This window comes from Sturnus vulgaris, chromosome 1, assembly GCF_052056855.1.
Source record: "Sturnus vulgaris isolate bStuVul1 chromosome 1, bStuVul1.hap1, whole genome shotgun sequence".
NCBI classification, from domain to species: Eukaryota; Metazoa; Chordata; class Aves; order Passeriformes; family Sturnidae; genus Sturnus; species Sturnus vulgaris.
Window position 1 is genome coordinate 90,879,799 of NC_142243.1, and position 21,515 is coordinate 90,901,313.

Genomic DNA, 21,515 nt, shown 5'->3' on the forward strand with positions numbered 1-21,515 from the left:
AGCTGTGAACATACTGTCTGATGTTCAGAGGTGAAAAAGCACCAACAGTTTCCATTTCATCACTTTTAAAATCAGATCACTTGCCCAGGTGCTGCTGTGATTGATAATGCCAGTGTTTGCTTTAGAAATGTTCAGGCTCACACCTCTGTGAAGAATATCCAGGACTAAGAAAAAAGTTTTGGCCTACACTGCATCTGAATGAAGTGGAGCTCACACTGTGGCACTGATTATTTCAGGTCTGTGGAACTGAAGAAAGCTTCCTCTCACCACACGCCGTATCAGCTTTCGCTCAAAACCCTCCCAAACAGTAAAAACTTTTGACTTGATTGCAGCTGCTAAAGCAGGATTAAATGTATAACCAGTGGATGAACTCAGATCCATTTGACTCTGAAGAGAACCTCGAGCAATGATTCAAAACTACATGAACTTTCAACTTCAGTTCACTCAGGGCCATGGGGTCTTCAGTTGTAAGCTGTGCTTTTTCTTTTTCTTTTTCTTTTTCTTTTTCTTTTTCTTTTTCTTTTTCTTTTTCTTTTTCTTTTTCTTTTTCTTTTTCTTTTTCTTTTTCTTTTTCTTTTTCTTTTTCTTTTTCTTTTTCTTTTTCTTTTTCTTTTTTCTCATTCTTGTTCTTTTTCTCATTCTTGTTCTTTTTCTCTTTTTCTCATTCTTGTTCTTTTTCTCGTTCTTTTTCTTGTTCTTCAGGGTTCATTATTTTTCAGAGAATGGGTCTTTCTGCCCTGCAGGGATCTATCTATCTCTGCTGACTCTCTGCATCTTCTCCACATGGAAGAAGTAATTGGATTGTATTTTCTGCACACGACCAAGACAGCAGGGAATCCCAGAGCTGTAAGCCGGAAAACCAAGCTGTCTAGAGGGTAAGAAAGTACCTGATGCTCAAGGAAACTAAATGTCTGGGTCTAACTACAATATCTTTCCTTTCTTTCCATGGAGAAGCTGAGACATACTAAACTGCATTCAACAGACTGCTCAGGAAGGTGAATTTTTCTAGGAGCAGTGAAAAACATAAACACCCAAATAATCCCTTCAAAAATGCAGCCCTGGGTCATTAAATCCTGTGACTATACAAAACAATAAGTATGCTGTGGGATGCTAAATGTACAGGACATTTCTTAAAGTTACAGTGCAATACTGCAAAATCCAGTGGCCTTTTTTACACTGCCAGGCCCTCCATGTGCTACCACATGGCTGATGTAATGATCATGCAGGAACAACTGCCACACCTCCACCCAGACAAAAAGGCAAAAAAGCACGCCCTTATTTCATATATTTCCAGATAGTGTTGTATTTATTATTACTATAATGCTGCAAAATGCTATGTTGTAGTCTTAAACATTGTGCTGTTTCTTTTTTTCTAACAACACCAGAATCCTGACATTATTATATTTAGGGAAAGTGATGGGATTGCCAAGGATTTCTGCTGTAAGTCTTTAAGTGTTTAGTAGATGTATTACTTTCCTTCAAATGAAAAATGAATGCCTGCTTGTCATTGTCTGCCCCGCCCCCCCCCCCCACCTCCTTAGATCCAAGCCTAAAAAAAGAATCTCTTTGGAGCTTGATGTGTTGCTTGTAGCTATGTTAAAGAAACTGTACTATTCTGGGAACACTCAGGCTCCTCCAAACAGCTCTTCCCGCACTGACACCATGCATGGTTTTAATCTCAGCCTTAAGAACTTTCATTGGTCTCCTATCAAGCCCCACCAGCCAAATCCCAAGTGACACAGGGAAGGAACTGCAATACGACAGAATGTCATGCCCAAACTTGCACTCATCATCATCATCATCATCATCATCATCATCATCATCATCATCATCATCATCATCATCAGGTTTCCCATGCAGGCTGATTTGTCCGTTTCTCTTCAAGAAATACTTTATCCACCTTGACTGGAAGAAAAGCACTGACACAGGGGGAAGACAGTCTGCTATTATTTTCCTCTTATAAAGAACACAAATCTGCACAATGAGCCAAATTCTCCTATTGCAAAGATTATTTGTTGTATAAAATAGCTAAAACAGCTGAAAAAACCCATTCCTGGAATTTATGAGGAAAAAATTTTTCTTTGGAACAGCAAAACACCACCATTGTCCCACTCAGCATATTAACTCTCACAGTAGTGATGGCAGTTGCAAAAATGTGGGGGAGTATATGATTAAATCAGTATTTCTTAAATAGTTTTGGAATGTGCAAGCTGATATTTTGGAACAATAACAGAGAATGTACAATGTTCTGAGCTGTCAGAGTTTCTGAGGGGGCAGATTCAAAGGTGTTGCATCACTTAATGCCTCCCAATCTCCAGATTAATGGAAGAGGAGCAGTGGGACAGGGTGTTGTAGTTGCAATCTGAATGAGTTATGATTTGTTTTCTTTCTTTCTTTTTTTGAAGAAAATACATAATTTAAATGCTGTTGTCATGGAAAACTAAAATTACACAGCACCATACACAGATTTCTTACGAATACTGTGAGCTGGTGCATATAAGCATTGAGGAATTCGTGTTGTAATTTAAAACATAACATCACCGCAAGCTAAACAAGTTTAGGAAACTTCTCTGAGAGAAATTCTTTACCTCAGGAAGAGGATCCACGATAATGAAAATCAATGTGGCAGACAGAAATAGCGTTTAAACCTTTACTAGCAAGATATGACACATCAAAGGAGTTAAATTGATCTTTCAGCCTTCTGTCCCAAATATTGCTGCTGCAAGATGAGCCTCCCTTTCTTTGTGCTGACAGCTACACAGTGTTCCTGTCCCCATCACTGTACATTGCATGCTGTCTTTGCCACCACCCTCTCTCCATTGCCAGACATCTGAGCTACAGTCAAAGATTTGGATTAACAGGAGTAGAGTTTTGCATAGGCGGTGATGCTGTGAAATCAGTGAAACCCAAGAAATGTGGACCCTTAGCTTGTGAGCAGCCACAGACACTGGGATTTCAGTAACAGCATGACTGAGGCTAAACTTGGTATCATAACAAAGCGTGGGTCTAAATAAAAGCTGCCTTAAACTCCCTAGAGGTTTGCTGCTTCTACTTGAGGACTTGTCAGAGAGTAACTCTCCTACAGAAACAGCCACACCAAATATAGCATGCTGGAGTAAATGCAAGAGGCAATGCTGGAAGAACTCTAAAATTGTTTTGTTTCCTTTTTTTTTTTCATGGATGCCGTATCTTAAGGCATTTGTGTATTTGCCCCTCTAGCTCTGTGATTGTTATTGATACAACACAGCCATTTTCAGAAGCTCCAGGTCTTTCTAAAGGACATGTTTTGAGTTGAGAGACTCTGTCGTGTGCCAGCCCCATAGAAGCTGGTGAGCAGCTGCTCTCTCAGATGACTGTCAGCCACCAGGAGACCCCAATTACGTCACCTTTTCCACTGGTCTGCTGCTGGTCAGTGGCATGGTTAGCTGTGATTTAGCTGTATTTTCAAGCAAGCAGCAAGGTGCAGCTGGGACAGGAAGCAGCCAGACACAGCAATGCAGACATTTGCCACTTTACCACAATGGTGTCTTTTTATAGAATGATAGAATGTCTTGGGTTGGGAGAGACCTTAAAGATTATCTGATTCCAAAACCCAGGGACATCATTTGGTTCCATGGGTGGTTCACCTTCCACTACAGCATTTTCTGGCAACTTCCCTGCTGCCCCTTCCCTCCTGCTCTGTTCAGGATGGCATGTGTTCCTCATGCAGCTGCTGTGACCTGCAGGAGCTTTGCAGGCATGTCAAGCTGCAGAAACTGTAATGGCAGCAAAGTAGTGACCTTACCTGGAAACCTAGGTACACCAAAGCTGAAGGCAAAACTCTCCTGGTTCACAGAATCCTGGATTTTTACCTGTGGATTTCAAAGCACAGCAGGCAGTAGCACTTACGGGAAGTTTCATTCTTTGGGCCTTTTTATTCCACACAGTCGTCCTCCTCTGCATCTTCTTTTTTAATTTTTTTTTTTTTTAATTTGGGGTTGCTCAAACTTCAGCATACAAAGCAGAACGTAGTGAACCCCTTTAATGTCAGTACAAAACCCTTGCTAGAAACGGTTTTTATTGAAGCCAGGCCAGCTCTCACCTGCCCCAATCCAACACCCTTTCAGCTTCCCTAAGGAGCAGCCTTGCTGCAAAACTCTGCAAGTGGCTGAGTCTGGAGCAGCTCCATCGCAAGCCAGAATAAAACACAGCCCCATTCCTGGATTCCCTCTGGGCTGTGACAGGGATAAGTTGTCCCAGTGCTTTTGTGTCTGTACAGAGTTCGTTTCCATGCTGCAAAGTGGGGGATTTGCTTGCTCTGGGGAGGGACAGGAACTGAGCAATGCCTTCCCTAATGACCCATGCTATAACACACCCCTGTGGCTGCCAGAGGGAGGTTAGCCTAAATAAAAGCAAGGCTTTGGACTGCCACAAAATAGGAGATGTCCTAGGAGAGGGTGCATGCATCTGAATGACAGCTGAGCCATCTATACCAGCAGAGATCACCTGATGCTTCAAACATCATCAGCAATCTCATCTATAAGCCCACACCTTTTTATTTTAAAATTAAAGTGATGTTCTGAGTAATAGAAGTACACTCATGCTTGGAAACAGTAGAACACATAGAATCTTCTATTTCAGTACTAGAAAAAGAAGGGGACAAAGAGCCAGGAATTTTTGTTTCTTAGCTGAACTCTTGTAGACTGAGTTTTGGTCCAGAGTGGGGGTTTTTTTGTGTGACCCAGTGGTAAATTTCTGACCAAAGAATTTTATGATACAGAGACGATACTTGTAAGAAGCTTTTAACTCTACATGTGCTGGAGGTCATTTTGAAAACTTCTGGTATCTTTTCTTCCCACAGCAGTACTTGCAAATGGATTGAAATCTTCCTTGGGGATTTCTGTAACAAAGTGGGTAAAAATTTAAGTGCTTTGTAATCTCTATAGGAAAAGATAGTATCGGGTAGAACAGGTAATTTGAATTACTTTGAGCAGTGATGTTTTTGAAAGCCTTACTTCACTCTTGTGAAAACTAGTTGGTAGTAAAATTATATTCCAAAAGATTCTGTGCATACTCCCCTAATGAACTTCTGTTTTACGTGCAGTTTGGAGATATGGCTTCTTTCTCCTAATGTCATTTTCTTCCTTTTATTCAAGGCAGATTTCTGTTTTAGGGGGAGATATTATGTAGCGTGTGTAGCCGCTGTGGAGGAATTATTGCAAATACCTCATTTGTAATCCTTTTGTTCTTCTACTCTGAAACCCCACGTCTCACTTCTCCATGGAGGAGAGGATATTGTGTTTGACTTATTACAAAGCCTAAAGCATTCTTAGGATTAACTGCAGCTAATCACTAAAAATATGCCTTCTCATTTTGGAACTGTTGTGACTTTTCAACATGGGAAAAGTGCTTCCTACTTCAAAATCTATTTTATTTCTAATTTTTGTTTCCCTTTCAAAGGCTGGGCCTGGGCCTCACCAGCATGCCCAATAATGTCATCAGCACTAAGGACATGAGGAGGATGAGGTGCCCTGCACCCAGCAGTGGAACCATGCCAGTACAAAGATCAAAACCAAAAGTGACTGGACCTCAGACAAAGGAGGAGAAGGGAAGTTGTGGAGGTCTCCACACAGATGTCTGACTACAATTCCACCAAGGTAGATTTGAAACTGTGTCACAGCTCAACCTCTTCTCCCCAATGCTTGTGGAGGCAGCTTCCAGCATGACACATCCCATCTTTGACTCACCAGGTAAGACTGGGATACCAGTATGAAAATTGGGCAAATATCGACTTTTTTTGACATACAGTAACTTTGTTGTACGTATGATACAATATGTTTATGTAATGTTTTCAGCTTACACATGACTATGGGCTGGAATTAGTATTTTTTAATGGATAGGGATGAAGAAAGGGATGTCAGATACTGTGCTGGGGGTATAGAAAACTGTCTGCTAATCTAGTGTTTTCCAATAAGCCACCCTGATTTACAGCACAGAATAAAAGTTGTCTCAAAAAGTAAGTGAAATAAACTTGCACTTCAAGGCATAAACAAGCTTCATGGAAGGTTGGGATAGGAACAATATCCCCTTCTGACACATTACTTTATAACTGCAGAATGTGAAACTGCTTGTATCATTCTCTGAAGGATCTAGTCCTGGCACTTTTAGATACTAGGTATGTAATTTTTAAAATTTATAGGTTCTCCAACTTCTTTCAATGGAAATATAGGTTTTCAAGGATATTTTACACAGGTCAATTGCTATGTAGAGACCAAGAATTTCATTTCCTCAATCACATTTCATGATTGCATTAGAGGGAGTTCATGCCCAGGGACCAATGAACCACACGAGGAAAACCCTGAGACAACTCAGACCAGGAATCGGATTCTGTCTGACAGTTTTCTAACACCTGATGTGTGTAAATCGATGCTTGATATTTTTTTTTTTTTTTAATTCCAGAAGACATGCTTCAATTCAGCTAGAAAATAGGAACTTAAGGACAGAGTCTGAAAGTCTGTGGTGAGCCTATAAGGACTGATGTACAACATGATTGTAAAGTCTAATTCTAGACTGAAAATCGATGAATAGACAAAAGTTCATATTTCTAAGAAAACAAAGACATAAATCTGCAGCCATTTTGACGAATGATGTGCAGATTTCTCCTGGGGAACATGCAAAGAAGGCCCACACCTACGGAAAGGCTGTCCCAAGATTATGTCACCTACATGTATCACCAAGGAATTTTCCTCTTGGCTGCTCAGAGGAGGATTTTTAACATTTGCCTCCCATTTACTCCACAACATTTCATTGCTGAGTAACTTGTACTTCTTCACACCATTTTAATTTGATGGCATATACAAGTAATGCAGAGATCTTTCTTTCCTAAGGGAAATTAAGAAAATAATTCACTCTTTTGCTTGGTAACTCAACTGAATTCAATTTGGGTTCATTCTTTTAGGAAAGGTGTTTACCTAGTTCCATCAAATTAAAATATGGAAGGAAAAATGCCAATAATAATGACCATCTTGTCATCACAATTATTAGTTCTTTCAAGCCATGTTTCCTCCACAGAGAATTTTATTTTGCAGAGGGAAAAACTAACATAAAGTCTTAGAAGGCTTAAGCCACATTTGTAATTTCTGCATATGACTAAATACTAACATACACTATGTGCATGGAAAAAAACTTCAGCCGGTTTTCACATTGATTTGGTTTTTTGAGCTCATTTGTAAGATTTAATTTTTTTTTCTTACATTTACTTCAATGTATATTTACCAGATGAATTGTATGCACAGAAAAAGGTGTGATAAAAGGGCAGGAGTATCAGCTGCATTATGCGTCCCTGAGAGACAGAGAAAAAACATTATTTGGAAATTTCTGTGGCACAGGGCCCTGCTGGCAGCTGCTGATCTCATTCCTATCCTCTACATGGGGTTGTTAACACAAGGACTCATGAGGGAATGGCTGAGGACTGGAGAGGCCATGACCAAAGTGAAAATTGATTCTCTTTTTCCTTGGTGTGGCTGCCTGTGTAGAAAACATCGATCAGCAGTGCAGCCTGAGAGAAGGCTGAATGAATTAATGGACGAGAGCACTCTCTCAGAGCTACTGAATACACAGAAAGTCAGCCAGGCTCGGGATGTGTCTGGGCTGGAGCACTTTGCAGTAGAGAGGAGAGGCTGCTTGCGATTCCCCGGTCTCACGCTCCTCGTTCCAACATCAGCCTTTGGGCGTTAGCATTAGCTGTTCTTATTTCATTATGCTTTTATTTACTGTTGGCAGGAGAGGAGGACTGGAAGCTGCCCAGAGTGCTGGCTGCAGCCACCGAGAGACCTCTCTTTCCCCAGCGCTGGCTGCAGCACAGAATTGACAGCCGCTGAGTAAGTGTGTTTCATATCCAGAGAAAATTTTCCAGAGTGCCTAAATGGCCTGAAACTGCAGGTTCTGGTAGCCAAGCTCAAGCAACTTGCTTGGGAAACTGCTTCCAATTAGCTTTCTCTTTTTGCCTATCTCCCTGTGTTTGTGCATTTTCAATTATGCAGAAGTGTATCACTTAGCTCCACTTTCCTTTATTTAAGCAGGCAAGGAACAGTGAGCTTCAAAACTGCAGAATAGCTTGAAATCTTTTAACTTCAATCATTCTGTGTCTGCTAGAAAAACATGTATTTCCTTTTTAATTCTCAGTCACGTTAACTGGTACTGGTAACTTTGTACCCACAAGCACAGAACACTAGATGGATAGACTGCAGCAAAACGAGTTACATGCTGTATTTAGAAACAAGTACCTTTAAAAAATTTACCTGTCTGCCAAGACTTGGAAAAACGAGAAAGCAAGTTCAGCTCAGTACACAGAGCAGTTCCTCACTGCCTGACTCTCCTCATGGCTGCTGGGAATGCCTGGCATGTCAGGTAACACATGCTGAGCAAGAGCCAGAAAGCTTGTAAAAATGAAACAAGCTCCTTGTTGGAAAACAGCTCTTTTCAGAAGCATTACAGCAGTGGATGATGCTATAGCCATGCTTCTCCTCAGCCATCAGGCAGAGTGCCTGCCAGGGACCAGCTTTCAGCAGGATCAGTAGGTAAGGTGTATAACAGGGACAATTCCAGTTGTCTTGTGCCAGAGCATCCTGCCTTTCTTTATACCTTTAGTGCACAAATAACACACACTAACAGCAAACATTTACATGAAACAAGCAATGATTAAATATACCTATTTAACTGTTCACAGTCCACTAAGTCAGGAGAGCCCCTGGGTCACCCTGCACTGTTTTGACCTCCAATTCTCTCCTGACTCATCTGCAGCTCTGCTGTTTCATGTTGGGAGATCTTTCAGTTTTGGCTTTGCCCTGCCAGTAGCATCTGGTGCTGTTTTCTCCTGGTGTGACTGCAACTGGCTTCCCCTTCCTGAGGAAAAGAGACAATTTTTTGAGGCTGTGGTGATCTGGTGTGGCAGGTGCTGTACAGTCTCAGATAGGAGGTCTTGACTATCAGAGTCTCCTGTCTGTTCAAGAGCTTACAAGCTGAAAGCCTTTGTAACCTCCCCCTGGGCTTGAGGGTGGCATCAGATGCTGGGGCTTTTTCATACTGTAGAGTTTGTAACATCTGGCCAATGCCATGGGTTATAACAATAAATGACACCACGTACAACAAACATATCCAGGGATTTCTCTGACTTCAATCTCTCAGGCTTCCTGTGCCCTGTATTTATAACGCTTTAGAAATGACAATCCTAGTGATTTTGACATTGAGGACTCATGTGAAGCTGGTGCAGAGCCTGGTAAGAGGCTGCCCTGACCCTCTTGGCCGGGGAGTGTCACATTCTCTCTGCATTTGAACTGAAAGTGGAGAAGATATGGAAGGGTCAGACAGACATCCATATGATCCCACTTTCCTCTGTGTCATGGGACTTTGTGCACAACTGGCAATTACAGATGTAGCCCTGAAACTCACTGCAATCTTCTGACCTGTTGTCACACACTATTTAATGCAGCATGTCATGTCCAACATGACTGTAATGTCTTCTGTCTTACTCGCATCCAGCTCTGTCTCCTGCTTTTTTAAACTTCTCTCCCAGGAATATCTCTTAGGCAGACTTTTCTTCCATTATTCAGACTCAAATCACTTTTCACTGCTGTTTTGTTCCACATCAAAGCCTGTAACCTCACCCCCTTTGCACTTGGGGCTCCCAAAAGCCTAGAAAGCTGCTCTGGGGAAGCTGGTCTCTGTGGAGCTGGGGCAATGAGCTGGGGTGGCTGTACACGTTCCTGTTATTGAAAGCAAACAGACCTGGGCATGCTGCCTGATTCCCTCCTGCCCCCCAGGAATTTGGCTGGGCTATCTCCCTGCCAGTTCACTGTTTTTCCTGTCTGACAGTGTTTGCTGTGGGCAGTCGGGCTTGGCCAGAGGATATGCTCCATGGCTCTGCTCAGGCAAGCCTGTCTCCCACATGTTCCGTGTATGTTGGGTAAAGAATGTCAGACCTTTGCTGGAGCTACGGGTGGCTGCTAAGAGAAATGCTGGGAATCAGCACAGGCACAGCCCTCAGTGCCAGCTGTGGGCAGTAGGTTATGTGATTGCCAGAGCCTCCCTTCTGGGCTGTAAAGGTTGTGCAAGCAGCTCTTTCTGTGGGGTACTCTGTGCAGCATACCCGGCTTGCTGTATTCCAGAGACATTGCTGGGCACTACGCTCTCCTCACCTGAGAGCTCTGGGGGCCCAGGGACATGTGCTATACTTATCTGAGTGCTCAGCAGTGACCTCTTTGTGATGCTGGCTTATCTCTCCAGGGCTGGCTCTGTTTCTCTCAATAATTTCACTTGCACTCTGGAATCTCACAAGCAGCTCTTGTTTTTAATTAGGGGCTCCAAAATGTCTCCAAAGATATGCGTAGTGTCAGAGATGTTACATCTGAAACATAAGGCTCAATTGCCTCATATTTTTATTTTCGGTTTTGAGCACAATTACTGAGTCCCTCTACAGTCTTATTCTGTCCAGGTCAAGTCTTCAAATAACTTTCTTGATGGTTCAATTGTTTTAAGTACTATTTTGAAAATAATAAGTGACTCTCAAGTCACTTCTTGTCCTTTTTGTTCAGTGAGACAGTGAAAAGTTTTACTTCCATGTTTTCTCTCTCTTTCATGGTCAACTCCATGTATCAATTCCCTGCTCACGTGAACACTTCAGAGTGGCTTTTTGAGCTCTCAGTCCCTTCTGGCAGTTTGCCTGCTTCATTCCCAGGCTGTCTTTCTGTGTCTACTGTACTGGCTGATGACATAAACTCTGTCCCACCTCTCAGAAAGGGACAGTTTATCTCCAGCTGCAGTTCATCCCTTTGGAGAAACATTGCTACTGATGTTAATAACAGAGAAGTCGTGTTAAAGTCTGTAGCAAACATCCCTCAGGTAGCTGCAGCAAATGAGGAAATATTTAAAGGTGAGCTATGTCCTAATATCATCTGTTGGAAAGGACTTTATATTTCTTATATTTCATGTTATTGCTCTGAAAGACTAAACGCAGGAGCACATTACCAATTGAAGTGCTTGTGGAAATTAAATCCATGTTTAAATGAATTTGAAACTTTTAATGCAAAATTGAGCACTTAGAAATTTTGCATCAACTCCTACTTAATTAAAATTAATAAGGTTTCAGAGAGTTTTAGTTGGGATAGATGAGGAAGGAATTTGGCCTTAAATGTGTAATTAAAATACAATTACTTTGGAAGGAAGTAATTACTGAGGTTGTACCTCAAAAGCATACCTAATGGGCTATCAGGAGAAAAGGTTTATGTGTTTGGTTCACCAGCTATATAAGATATAAAAGGATGTAGTCACTGAAAGAAAGAGATATTAGCAAGATCATTTAGGTAGATAATAGCAGCTCTTTTATGGTCAAATCACTCTGGCCACATTTAGGAAGGGGACTGCTTCATCTTAGTTTGGGGTGTGCAAGCATCTCCACAAGTTTTCCTTCTGACATATTTAATTGTTTCCCAGCCCTCTCATGGGGCTGTGAGAGAAGGAAGCATTGTTCAGCCAGTGTCAAACACTTCTGCAGGAGGGAAAACTTAGCACTGAAAGACCTCAGCTGTCTGATTTTAGGAACTATTTGACAAAGGAATACTCAAAGTGAAGGGCCTAATCTGACCCTGGTTAAAACCATGGAGGGAACACTCCTCTTGGTCCCTGCACCAGACTGCATGAAGCCCTGAGCACAGAACCAGAACTGTGGTGTCAGTTTTGCGTAATCCTGAACTTCGTTTTGTTTTTACGTTATTGCCCTGGCACACCTATGAAAAATGGTTTAATAAATAGGACATTCCACAACATGCACAAAACAGACAGGTTTGGGAGTTAAAGTTGAAGTGTGAGCATTAAAACTGAAGCAACTTTGTGCTCTGTGGAGACAGAACAATCCATCATGTGTTTGATTTTTGTTTTGTTTGGATTTGTTTTCTTTTTTTGGGGTAATGTGATGGGTTTTGGTTTTGAAGCCGGTGGTGAGGTTTCTGTTGACTGTACTGGAGCTTGGATTAGGTTCATTGTAATAAATGGATTATATTTTATAGTAAACTCTATATAAATTATATATATATAATACATAGATAGTCAAAGATGCAAGGTTCACAGGCCCGTTTGTATCAGCTCCTGTTCAGAGTCACAGATTGCATTGAAAGGCCTGGAACACCTGCATGTAACCTTGAGTTTAAATCACATTGGGTTGTAAGTTTTTGATTTAACCTTGTTTCTTCACATAACTTTCTGAGGTTTCTAACTGTGATTTTACAAGTACAGTGTGTTTTGCAGAAGAAGTGTGGGAGAAGAAATGTGTGCAGTGTCCCCTTTGATCTAGTATCAAACACAGTGTAAGTAGCCTGATGTTTTAATCAACAGATACATGTTCTTGGTAAGGAAGTGAATTTAGCACTTAGCAAAATGCACTCTGCTGAACTGTCAAACTTTTATTAGTAAAGAGAAACACACCCTTTGTGTTGAAGATTTAGCTCAGTAAAATAAAATTTGGTGACAGTATTTTCTCTCTACCCTTATATTCCCTGCAGCAATGCTTGTTACATGGATAAGAAACATGTAGAGCTTGACTTAGCCTTTTTCACACCAAAACCAGATGTCTTCAGTAATACTCAACCACAATATTTTTCAAGCTTTTCTTTCTTTTTTCATTTTTAATGCAATACTGAAGATGTGGGATTGTCAGTGTTGTGGTACCTCATCATCTAAAATTGTTTCCACATTAGAGCTCCTGAAGAAGCCTGAGAAGGGCTGTTTCATGTATGACATTATCAGCACTTGTCAACAGGGCAGGACTGAGTGAAGTCAGCCTTCTGTGGCTGAAATAGCACAAGATCTTCCTTCCCTTAAGCAGTTTCTTTCTTTTCCTCCAGGGTCTTGTAGCAATTCACACCTGAAAAAGCAGCCTTTATATCTTCCTCAAGCTAATTAAATACAGATTCAAGCCGAGGAGCAATATTGCTAAGTGTCCTTTTGTTAACTTGTTGGTCTCCGAAGATTCTCCCATTTCAGTCATGACCGACCTAAGTGGCAGCAGAGTTCTCAGCCATGGAAACCACATCTGGAGAAATCCCACCTCTCAAAATCACAAAACTCTTAAGGATTTACATGGGGTGACATTAACTACTAGGATGAAATAAATGCAGTGAAAACATACTCCCAATCACAAAGGTCACTGAAAAGCCATACAGGTTTGGCTTATGCTGAGTTTTGGTTTTTTGTACCCATATGAAACATTTTCTTAATGCTTCTAGAGTGGGTGGAGAAATTTATCAAAGAAACTAATGGCCTGAAGAACACAGCTGAGACAGGAAAAAAACTATTGCTTATGTCCACACAGCATCAATATCAGCATATTTTGAGTGTGACTTACCTCCTGCAATCTTCACCTTCCCCCCAGACAGAGGCACTAGTGGAGCAGGTGCTGTCAAATGGAGAGCATCCTGATGGCTGAGCCCTATTGGATGTGTTCAGAGGCTGGATGGAGGCCAATCAAGACTTTTCACCTGTATTTTATACAGGTTTGGAACAATGTGGTTTAGTTGGTACGGTGGTGCTTGGCCCAATGTTGGACTTGATGATCTTGGAGGTCATTTCCAACACCAATGATTCTATGATTCTATGAATATAGGTATTCACTGACAGACATCTGTGCCATTCAGTTTACAGGATTGTCCAGGTGCTAGGGATTTTTATTTTGTATCCTTTACACAGACCAAAAGACATCTTCAGTCTAGGCTTTTATTTGTAAGCCATGTTACTAGACTGTATTGGGGGTTTATGTCCGAGAATATCAGGATTTGGCAACAGTTTTGCACAGGGATGTGGGATAATGCTTACTTCCTTTTTTCTTTTTTTTTTTTTTTCTTTTACTCATTAAAGGCGAAACACAAATCTGTGCATTTTAAAGCAGCTATCTGAAATTTCATGTCCTTATAATTGCAATCTATCGGAATGAAAGCTAAATCTAAAATTAGACATAAAAATCACAATATTACCAGTCCTGGATTTAAGGCTTATATTGCTGTGAATTTCTACGAAAATATTTAAGAATCAATTTAAATGCTAATGGACTTGTTTGCCATAAAACTAGGCAGTAATCATACTCAGTAGCTGCTTCAGAGCCATAGTATGGGTCTTTCCTTTACTGGACTTCACTTGTGACATTATATTTAGAGATGTTTCTGTATATCATAGATCTATGCAAAAGGGATGGGGTGGGGGGTGGTTCCCTGAAACCCTGCAGAAAGCAACTTCTCAAAACCTGAAATTGCTCATGTGGGCTTTGAAAATCTGATTCCACAGGAACTTGTGGAATTCTGAGCAGGAGTTAAAGGCAGAGGTACTTGTCTATTCCTGCCTGTACCTGGTGACTTGCTGTGCTCCCCAGCTTTGCCTGTAGGATGTCCTCTATAGTTCAGACACTTCAAAACCGGATCCCTCTGCCAGCTTTGTGCAGTTCCTTTGGGCTGCACTTTTTGGGGACCATAGGCACTTCCAGCTCTGGGTGGTGGTGGGATTACAGCCCATTAGAGGCTCTTTCCATTTAAATCAGGATCAGCTGCATCAAAGCACATTCTGTGACCTCTTTCACACCATCTAGGGCTGGGTTTGAGCCTGTGTAACAGAGGGGATGGTCAGGTGGCTCCTTTGCCCAGCACACAGCCAGTGACCTTGTTAAACTTTTGACATGAGGGCCTGGCAACAGCACTTTGTCACACGTTTTCTGAAGCAGTCTTGGGCAGTGCTGTACAAGCAAATGGCCCTGGGTCAGGCCAGCCACACAGACCTGGAGCATCTCTGTTCACAATCACTACCGACTCATTCCTGAGCTGATGAAATCAAGTTTGTTGTGAGGCTGTCCTGTGTCCAGGCTCACAGGACATGACTTGATGTAGGTTGCTGGCTCTCTGCTCTCTGGATTTCATCTCTGTTGGATTTTCAGGCATATCCATTGGATACGTCCATCTGAGAAAACAAAAATGTGGCTATAGACACACTGTAATGTATGCACTAGCACAAGAGGGTTGTGACTCCTTAACCTGTTTTGGCCTGTGCTGACCAGCACTCATCCAGCAATTCCTGGACATGATATAAGAGTCAAACCCAGGACCATTCCAAACACACAGTGCTGGGAAAAAGTTGTTGAATCACATGGGTAAGAAAGAACTGTTCTGTGCCAGGGAATAACTCCAGACATATTTAATTCATTGTTGTATTTGTAGCACTTGAAGCCACTTTCATTTGATCAACATTGTTTGGAAGCTGCCTAGCAAATCCCAAGATCATTTGGGAAAACTGGCAGGGAAAAAAAGAGGGAGTGAAAAGGCAAATAAACACATTTTCCAGTAGCAGTTTTTTGCTAAATAACTAGGCTGGGGAAAAAAAAAAGTGAAGAAAACTTTCCTCCTGGTACTTGTGGATTGGGTCAAAACAGGGCAACCATTGGCATCCACACATATGTTCATGATCTGCAAAATGTGTATGCAAGGAAATGAAAGATCTGGGAGAGACAAGTTGAGGGAGAGTGAGAAAGTTGCTCCAGTGGAGCTGTTGATGGAGGAAGGCTGCTCCTGGTGTGTCCCCATAAGAGAGAGTGCACTCACCTAGACTGCTGAAACACCTTTGGGCTTTCTGTCGGAAGAGGAAACAGGATTTCAAAGTGCAGCCCAGCCTGAAAGAGGATGGAGGGGCAGGACAAGGAGTCAAGCCCTTGTTAACCTGGTGTGGGACAGAGAAGATAGGGCAGTTCTGGAGAACCACACATTTTACAAGCCCAGCAACTGCACAGTGCATAGTGCCACCTTGTTTGTACTGTATTTCTGCTGTGGTTGTACCCAAGAGAGCTGTGGCATGAGTGTGGCTTCCTTGTGCTAGGTGTCAGGCACCCCAAAGCAGCAGAGAAACATGACCCCTGCCAGCAGACACTCACCAGGGAGCAGAGACAGCTTCACTCCCTTTCTGCAGGCAGAGGGAGGGACGGGGCACCACAGCAGTCCCCCCTTCAATGTCTCAGTGAGTGCAACAGCCGTGGACCAAGGTGTGGGGACATTTGCCTGCACCACTGCTGAGCAATTGGAGACTCATTTTCATCCTGTTGATTGTTCATCACGCTGATTGTTAGTGGGTTTGGAATTTAAATATTAAAGGACAGCTCCAGATTAGGCTGGCAGAAACCTTAGCCCTTTTTCATTAAGAAAACATCTGGAGGCTTTTTTGCCCTCCTGAATAAGGCTTAAAAAGACAAGTTATCCTCATAAAATCCTACAAACGCCCACAGGACAATTTTACTTTGAAGTATCAATGTGACAGGGCAAAAGCAGAACAATTTGATACTAATGATTTCAGTCACCATCCTAATGCTTCATGTTTTAAAGATCATTTTGCAATAAAGACATTGTGATTTTACAGTCACATTAGAATAATAAACCGTAGCACTTACTGAGTACTTTTCCTCTAAGACGTGAAATAAATTGGAACAATAAGTGTTATTCTCATTTTAGAGCTGGAGAAACTGAGGCCCAAGGACGTGACCTTCTCATAGCACAGTCTGGGAGACCCTCACCTGCTTCCTTCTTCTGGGACTGCCCTTTGGGTCCTGCTGTCCCTCACCCGCTGGTCCAGACAAGATGACTGATGACAACTCTCTGCAGGAGAGAGCAGATGCAGATGGATGTTCTCTCTCCCTCCTTTGTAACTTCAGGCACTTCACCAAGTCATCTCAGATAGAAGTATTGAAACTGTCAATAGGAAAAAAAGTAAAAGCAGAAAGAAGAGGTGTCGGGATCCATTCACAATAGACAAGCTGAATACAGTTCACCACACCTGCTGATAATCTCAGGAGGGAGGTGGGGTGGCCACTGAGTCACCTTTTCCCATCATTTTTGCTGGCACATTCTCTGTCCTTTCATCTGCATGAGAGAAGCAGTAGTGTTGTCCCCAGCCTGGGTGGCTGCATCTCACCTGGTCTCACAACAGGCTCCCTCACTGGCATTACAGCCACAGAGAGGTGGGGAACACAGGGCCATGGGGCTGGTACTGAGCATCCCTTTGAGTGCAGCGAGCACCAAGGCGGGAGGCTGATGATATGTCAGATTTCTAATTAAGATTCACCAGTCTCCAACTTGGTTCAATTCATTATTCATCTGGAAATTTTCCTCCCTAACTTCCTTCTTTTCTTTTGCTGTCACCCACTAAGCAAAGCTATTCTTTTCCCTCACAGAAGCTCCATCCACATCTCTGCTAACATGTCGCCCTCTGATTGTGACAGAAGAGAAAGAAATGGTTACAAACCAGGTCCCGGAGCAGTCATCAATATTTACAGGAGTCTGACAATGACTTATCTTAGACCATTTACATTTAAACTACAGAAATGCAAATGAGATGTTGTTTGCATTGTGAGCAGCAAGGATGGGATATTCTTACACTAGTAGAGATCTGTTACTCTTCCAGAAATATTTATTTTTGCTGCTGCCCTGGCATTTCACTGTAACATACAGTCAGGTATTCAGTTAGGAAAGGCAATACAAAAGACAGAGTGGGTTTCCTGGCTCAGAAACAGGTGTACATTGCTTAAAATTTTGGCAGAGGAAAGAAGGGAGGAAGAAGTCTTTGCAGCAGTTGTTCACCATCAGAGCCTCTGTTGTGCTTTTTCATGGCAGTTGCCCAGCGAGCCAGTGAGTGATGAACTGTTATAAAAGATTGATCCAGATAAAATATTTAGGGATTGACATGATTAAATATGCAGGGTTTGAAATGAACATTTCACTCTCCATCGTTCTTCTCCAAAACATGATCCCATATATTGCACACTGAGGGTAAGATAGTGTGGGGGAGAAAAGGAAAAAGAAGGAAAATCTCTTGACTGGATGCTCTCATTTTGAGCCTTCAGAGGAAAGAGGGTTGGTACTGATGGGGCCGTAATCCTCAAGATGAGGTTTCAATGCAGGGTGCCCTCAGCGAGGAGGAGTGCTGCCTGCCTCCCTGCTGCCCCAGGGAAGGGCCCGCAGGTGCTCTCGCTGCGATGGTTGTGCTCACTCACCGCAGCATCCTGGCCCTGGGACACCGGTTGAAAGCCATCCAGAGCATCAGATGGCACATCAGAGAGCAGAAAGCAATTTCAGCCACGGGATTGCTTCTGGTAGCAGCACTCGTTGCCAGTTCAAGGTTGTCAGCCTCCCAAACTGACTTTTATTCTCAGCTAGGGTGGTTGTTGTTTTTTTTCCTTAACACAGCAATCTTTATGCTAGGCATCACTTGCAGAATTGGCTGGAAAGATATAGATTATCATTCCATCAAGTTCCCTAGATCTGAATCTTCATGTTTATTTGTCTTTGCATGACTGAGGAATGCACTCAGGGCTGCTCTGGGAGGAAAGGCTACCCGCAGGAATAAGGAAAAGTCCCATGAGTATAAGAGATAATTTCACTACATCTTGAATGTGTGAGACGTGGGAGGACAACCCCCCTTTTTTTGCTGCTTGCTTATGTTGCTGTGTGAGTTATTTCCAAATGATGAAAGTGTTTGCCAGGAGTAGACAGGTTGTTATGAATGGCATAGCTTTTGAATTCTGCTTATAATTACCCTTCTTTCCTGAACATTTTTTCCTTCCTTTTATTTATTTTTAATTTTTTTTATTTTTGGGGCCTGTATCTAGTACATTTCTTGCCTTACGCAAAAGACTTAATAGTCCATTGCTTGATTTCCATGTTAATTAAGCACGTGGCTTTTCTAAATAACTACCACATCCTCACTTACTTAATATGTACTTTTATACCTTTAGCAATGATCTGATAACATTGTCAGAGCAAAACACAGAACAAGAAACTGCAGGGATTAGATATCAAGGAGGACACTATAGGGACTGTGTTAATTGAGGCAATCAGCAAGATTAAGATAAGTCTTGCTGCTTCCTCATATTGGTCTTAATGACACAACACAGACCCCAAAGCACTTTACCTGCTGCACAATGTGGTTAAGTCGCTCTCTTCCCTAGGGTGTGTAATCTAATCTGCTAGATAAAACACTTAGCAGACTCAAACCAGCTGGTGTTAAAAGCTGCATTTCTGAGATACAGCAACCTGTGTAAGGCTTTAAAGACTACTAAAAATAGTGAAGGCCAATAAAAATTGCCATTTGGTGAGTCTGTGCACACAGGGACGGAGATGTGTGTGCGTGTTCATGGTGTGTGTGACTGCACAGGCTGGACTGACCTGGGTTGATGCTGTCCCAGCTTCAACACCGAGGCTCTCCAGGGGATCTCTAAACAGCATTTCCCTGAATTTCCAATAGAATCCACGTGTGTAGATATGACAAAAGTTAACACTAAAATTTTGAAAAACTACTTATTCTTGCTTAAAAAATATTGGCGTTTTTCCTTTCCCCCCCAGGCTTCTTTCTACAATTAAAATTAAAATACCTGTGCAACAAAAGATTTTGCATAAATAGGCTTTGAATAATGGAACTGTTGACAAGTAAGAATAGGCACTACTCAAACCTTTTCCAAATCAATTCTTGACAGAGTTCTTCAAACAGAGATAAACATTGCTCGTATAATGATTTGCCACATGACCTTGCACTTGAAGTGCCAAGCAAAGTGAAAAATAGCACATTCAAACAAGAAAAAGTGCTGATTTTGATTCCCAAAATAATGTTTTTGTAGCTGGAACTATTTCTGCTATGGACTAGCATGCACATACAGAGAAAAAGTTTATATTTTCCTACAGCAATATAGGACATTTCCCTCTCAGCTAGATAACTGAGAGGCTATTTGGGCTCACTAAAAACACTTTTGCACATCTGGGAGCAATACAGCTCAAAAGCAATTCAGGAGGAAGGATAAGTCTTGCAGTCGAGGTGGAGGATTAAAAAGGAGAATTCAGTTCAACCCTGTCCTGACCTCTGAGCCAGCCTTTTTCTCCCTCCAAGCTTCCCCTTCCCATGAGTCTCTGTGGGTCAGGGGTTTCCATTTGGCCAGAGACCCTTCCCATCTTCTGTGTCATCACAGTCCTTGTTTTCCATGCATTTATAGATAACTAATAGGAGTTTGGGAAACAAGCAGGGGAAAATGAAAGTAATCTCTGATGGGAAGAAATCCAATATAAGTGGCCTGCTGAAACCACCTGGGAGGCTCTGTATGATGGCAGTGTTAAAAGTGCTGGGTAAAACCTGCCTGGGCAGGGCACAGGGTATAAGGGGGAAGATGGCAGGTGGCACATTCCTCACTGTTGTGTTTTCTTGGGATATATTTTAAATATATATAATATAAAATAATATATAATATATCTATTATATATACATATATATATATATGTATATATGTATGTATGTATGTAAAAAATATGTATTATAAACCTCACCATTGCTGGTTTGGAGGGCAGACACAGCACATCAGGGAATGTCAGGGAATGGCTTCATAAACGGTAAACACCAAAACAGTGTCCTTCAGAGAGAAGAGACCCTTTGCATCCCCAGTCCCTGTGCAGATTGGTGTCCTTCACTAAGGAAAAGTTCCTGCTGAAGCAGGAAGAACAGGCTGCCTAGGGACAGCTGCCATCGCTGCTCTGACAAGCTGTGTAACCCCCAGTGCCACATACACTCAATAGTTAAAGACACTAGTTTCTCAAACTGGAAAAGTTACAAGTGAAACTGAGTGTAAAAAATTGTTAGGCAGAAGCACATATTAAATGGCCAAAAAGCCATTACTTCACAGTAAAGGAGCTGAATAATATTGGTGAAAAGCACATTCTCTTTCAGTGGAAGAATGAAGGCAGGAATAATGAATTAAAAAGCAATATGCAACATATGGCAAAAAGGGGGAGGTAATAAAAATCCATATAAATAAGAGTTTATGAGGTGTAGAAAATTGATAAAGGATACTAAAGACACTAAAAAACGTTGAGGCTGGTCAGACTTTGTTTAATAAGAAGACTTTTCTTGAAAACATATAAATATAAGCAGAAAAACTATCAATGCCATAGACTCATTACTAGCTGAAGACAGCCCAGTCATTAATAACAATGAAGAAAACTCACAAATTGTTCAACAATTATTTCTGCTCTCTATTTGGAATAATGTGTTTTCTGACACATTACTAATTAAGAAAGATGCTGAACAATTTTCACTAAGGTTAACCCATTTTTTAAGTTGGAAGGTCCACAAAAATGGCCCACACGAGTCAATGCAGGATATTTTTATCTTGTGTATGTAAATTATTAATATTTATATTAATATTAATAATTTTAATAATGGCGACATTCTCACAGTTCAATGTCAATACTGTGTAAAAATTCAGAGGTAAACAAAACCATTCCAGTAAATATAGTCCAATTTACTTGATATCAATATCAGGCAGAGTATTAATGGAAAATTTAATTAATAAGGAGTGATAAGAGTGGTGTATAATTAACATGGCTATACTGAGGAGGAGTGTGTGATTTCAGCCTGACCACCTGAGGTGGGAAGCGTGCTCACTGGAGGGTAACCAGGCAGCACCAATCTGTTCAGTGCACAAG

At 41.7% G+C, this 21,515-nt stretch overlaps 1 protein-coding gene and 1 long non-coding RNA gene across 23 annotated transcripts in view; one reads left to right on the forward strand and one right to left on the reverse strand.

Moving 5' to 3' along the window:
- Positions 1–21,515, forward strand: part of LOC148225349 (uncharacterized) — a 100,735-nt gene that overhangs the window by 66,163 nt on the left and 13,057 nt on the right. For 5 of the 21 annotated variants that reach the window (XR_015806095.1, XR_015806088.1, XR_015806092.1 and 2 more), the window contains 4 exons: positions 703–875; positions 5,440–5,729; positions 7,762–7,859; positions 16,506–17,011. Coding sequence is in view for 6 of the 21 variants with exons in the window: in XM_088171542.1 (XP_088027668.1) it covers positions 703–875; positions 5,440–5,620 (354 nt within the window). In the remaining 15 variants the exon portion in view is untranslated. Of the gene's footprint in view, positions 1–236; positions 468–702; positions 876–5,439; positions 5,730–6,438; positions 6,499–7,761; positions 7,860–12,279; positions 12,339–16,505; positions 17,012–21,515 lie in introns of all 21 variants that reach the window. The other 16 variants (XR_015806090.1, XR_015806094.1, XR_015806096.1 and 13 more) reach the window with 12 other exon arrangements.
- On the reverse strand, positions 12,420–16,792 carry LOC148225350 (uncharacterized). 2 transcript variants are annotated; one of them, XR_015806100.1, is made up of 3 exons: positions 16,568–16,792; positions 15,609–15,676; positions 12,420–14,970 (listed from the first exon to the last, which is right to left on the reverse strand). It is a non-coding gene; the product is annotated as an uncharacterized LOC148225350 (long non-coding RNA). The 2 variants fall into 2 exon arrangements; XR_015806099.1 differs by having other exon boundaries at positions 15,609–15,723.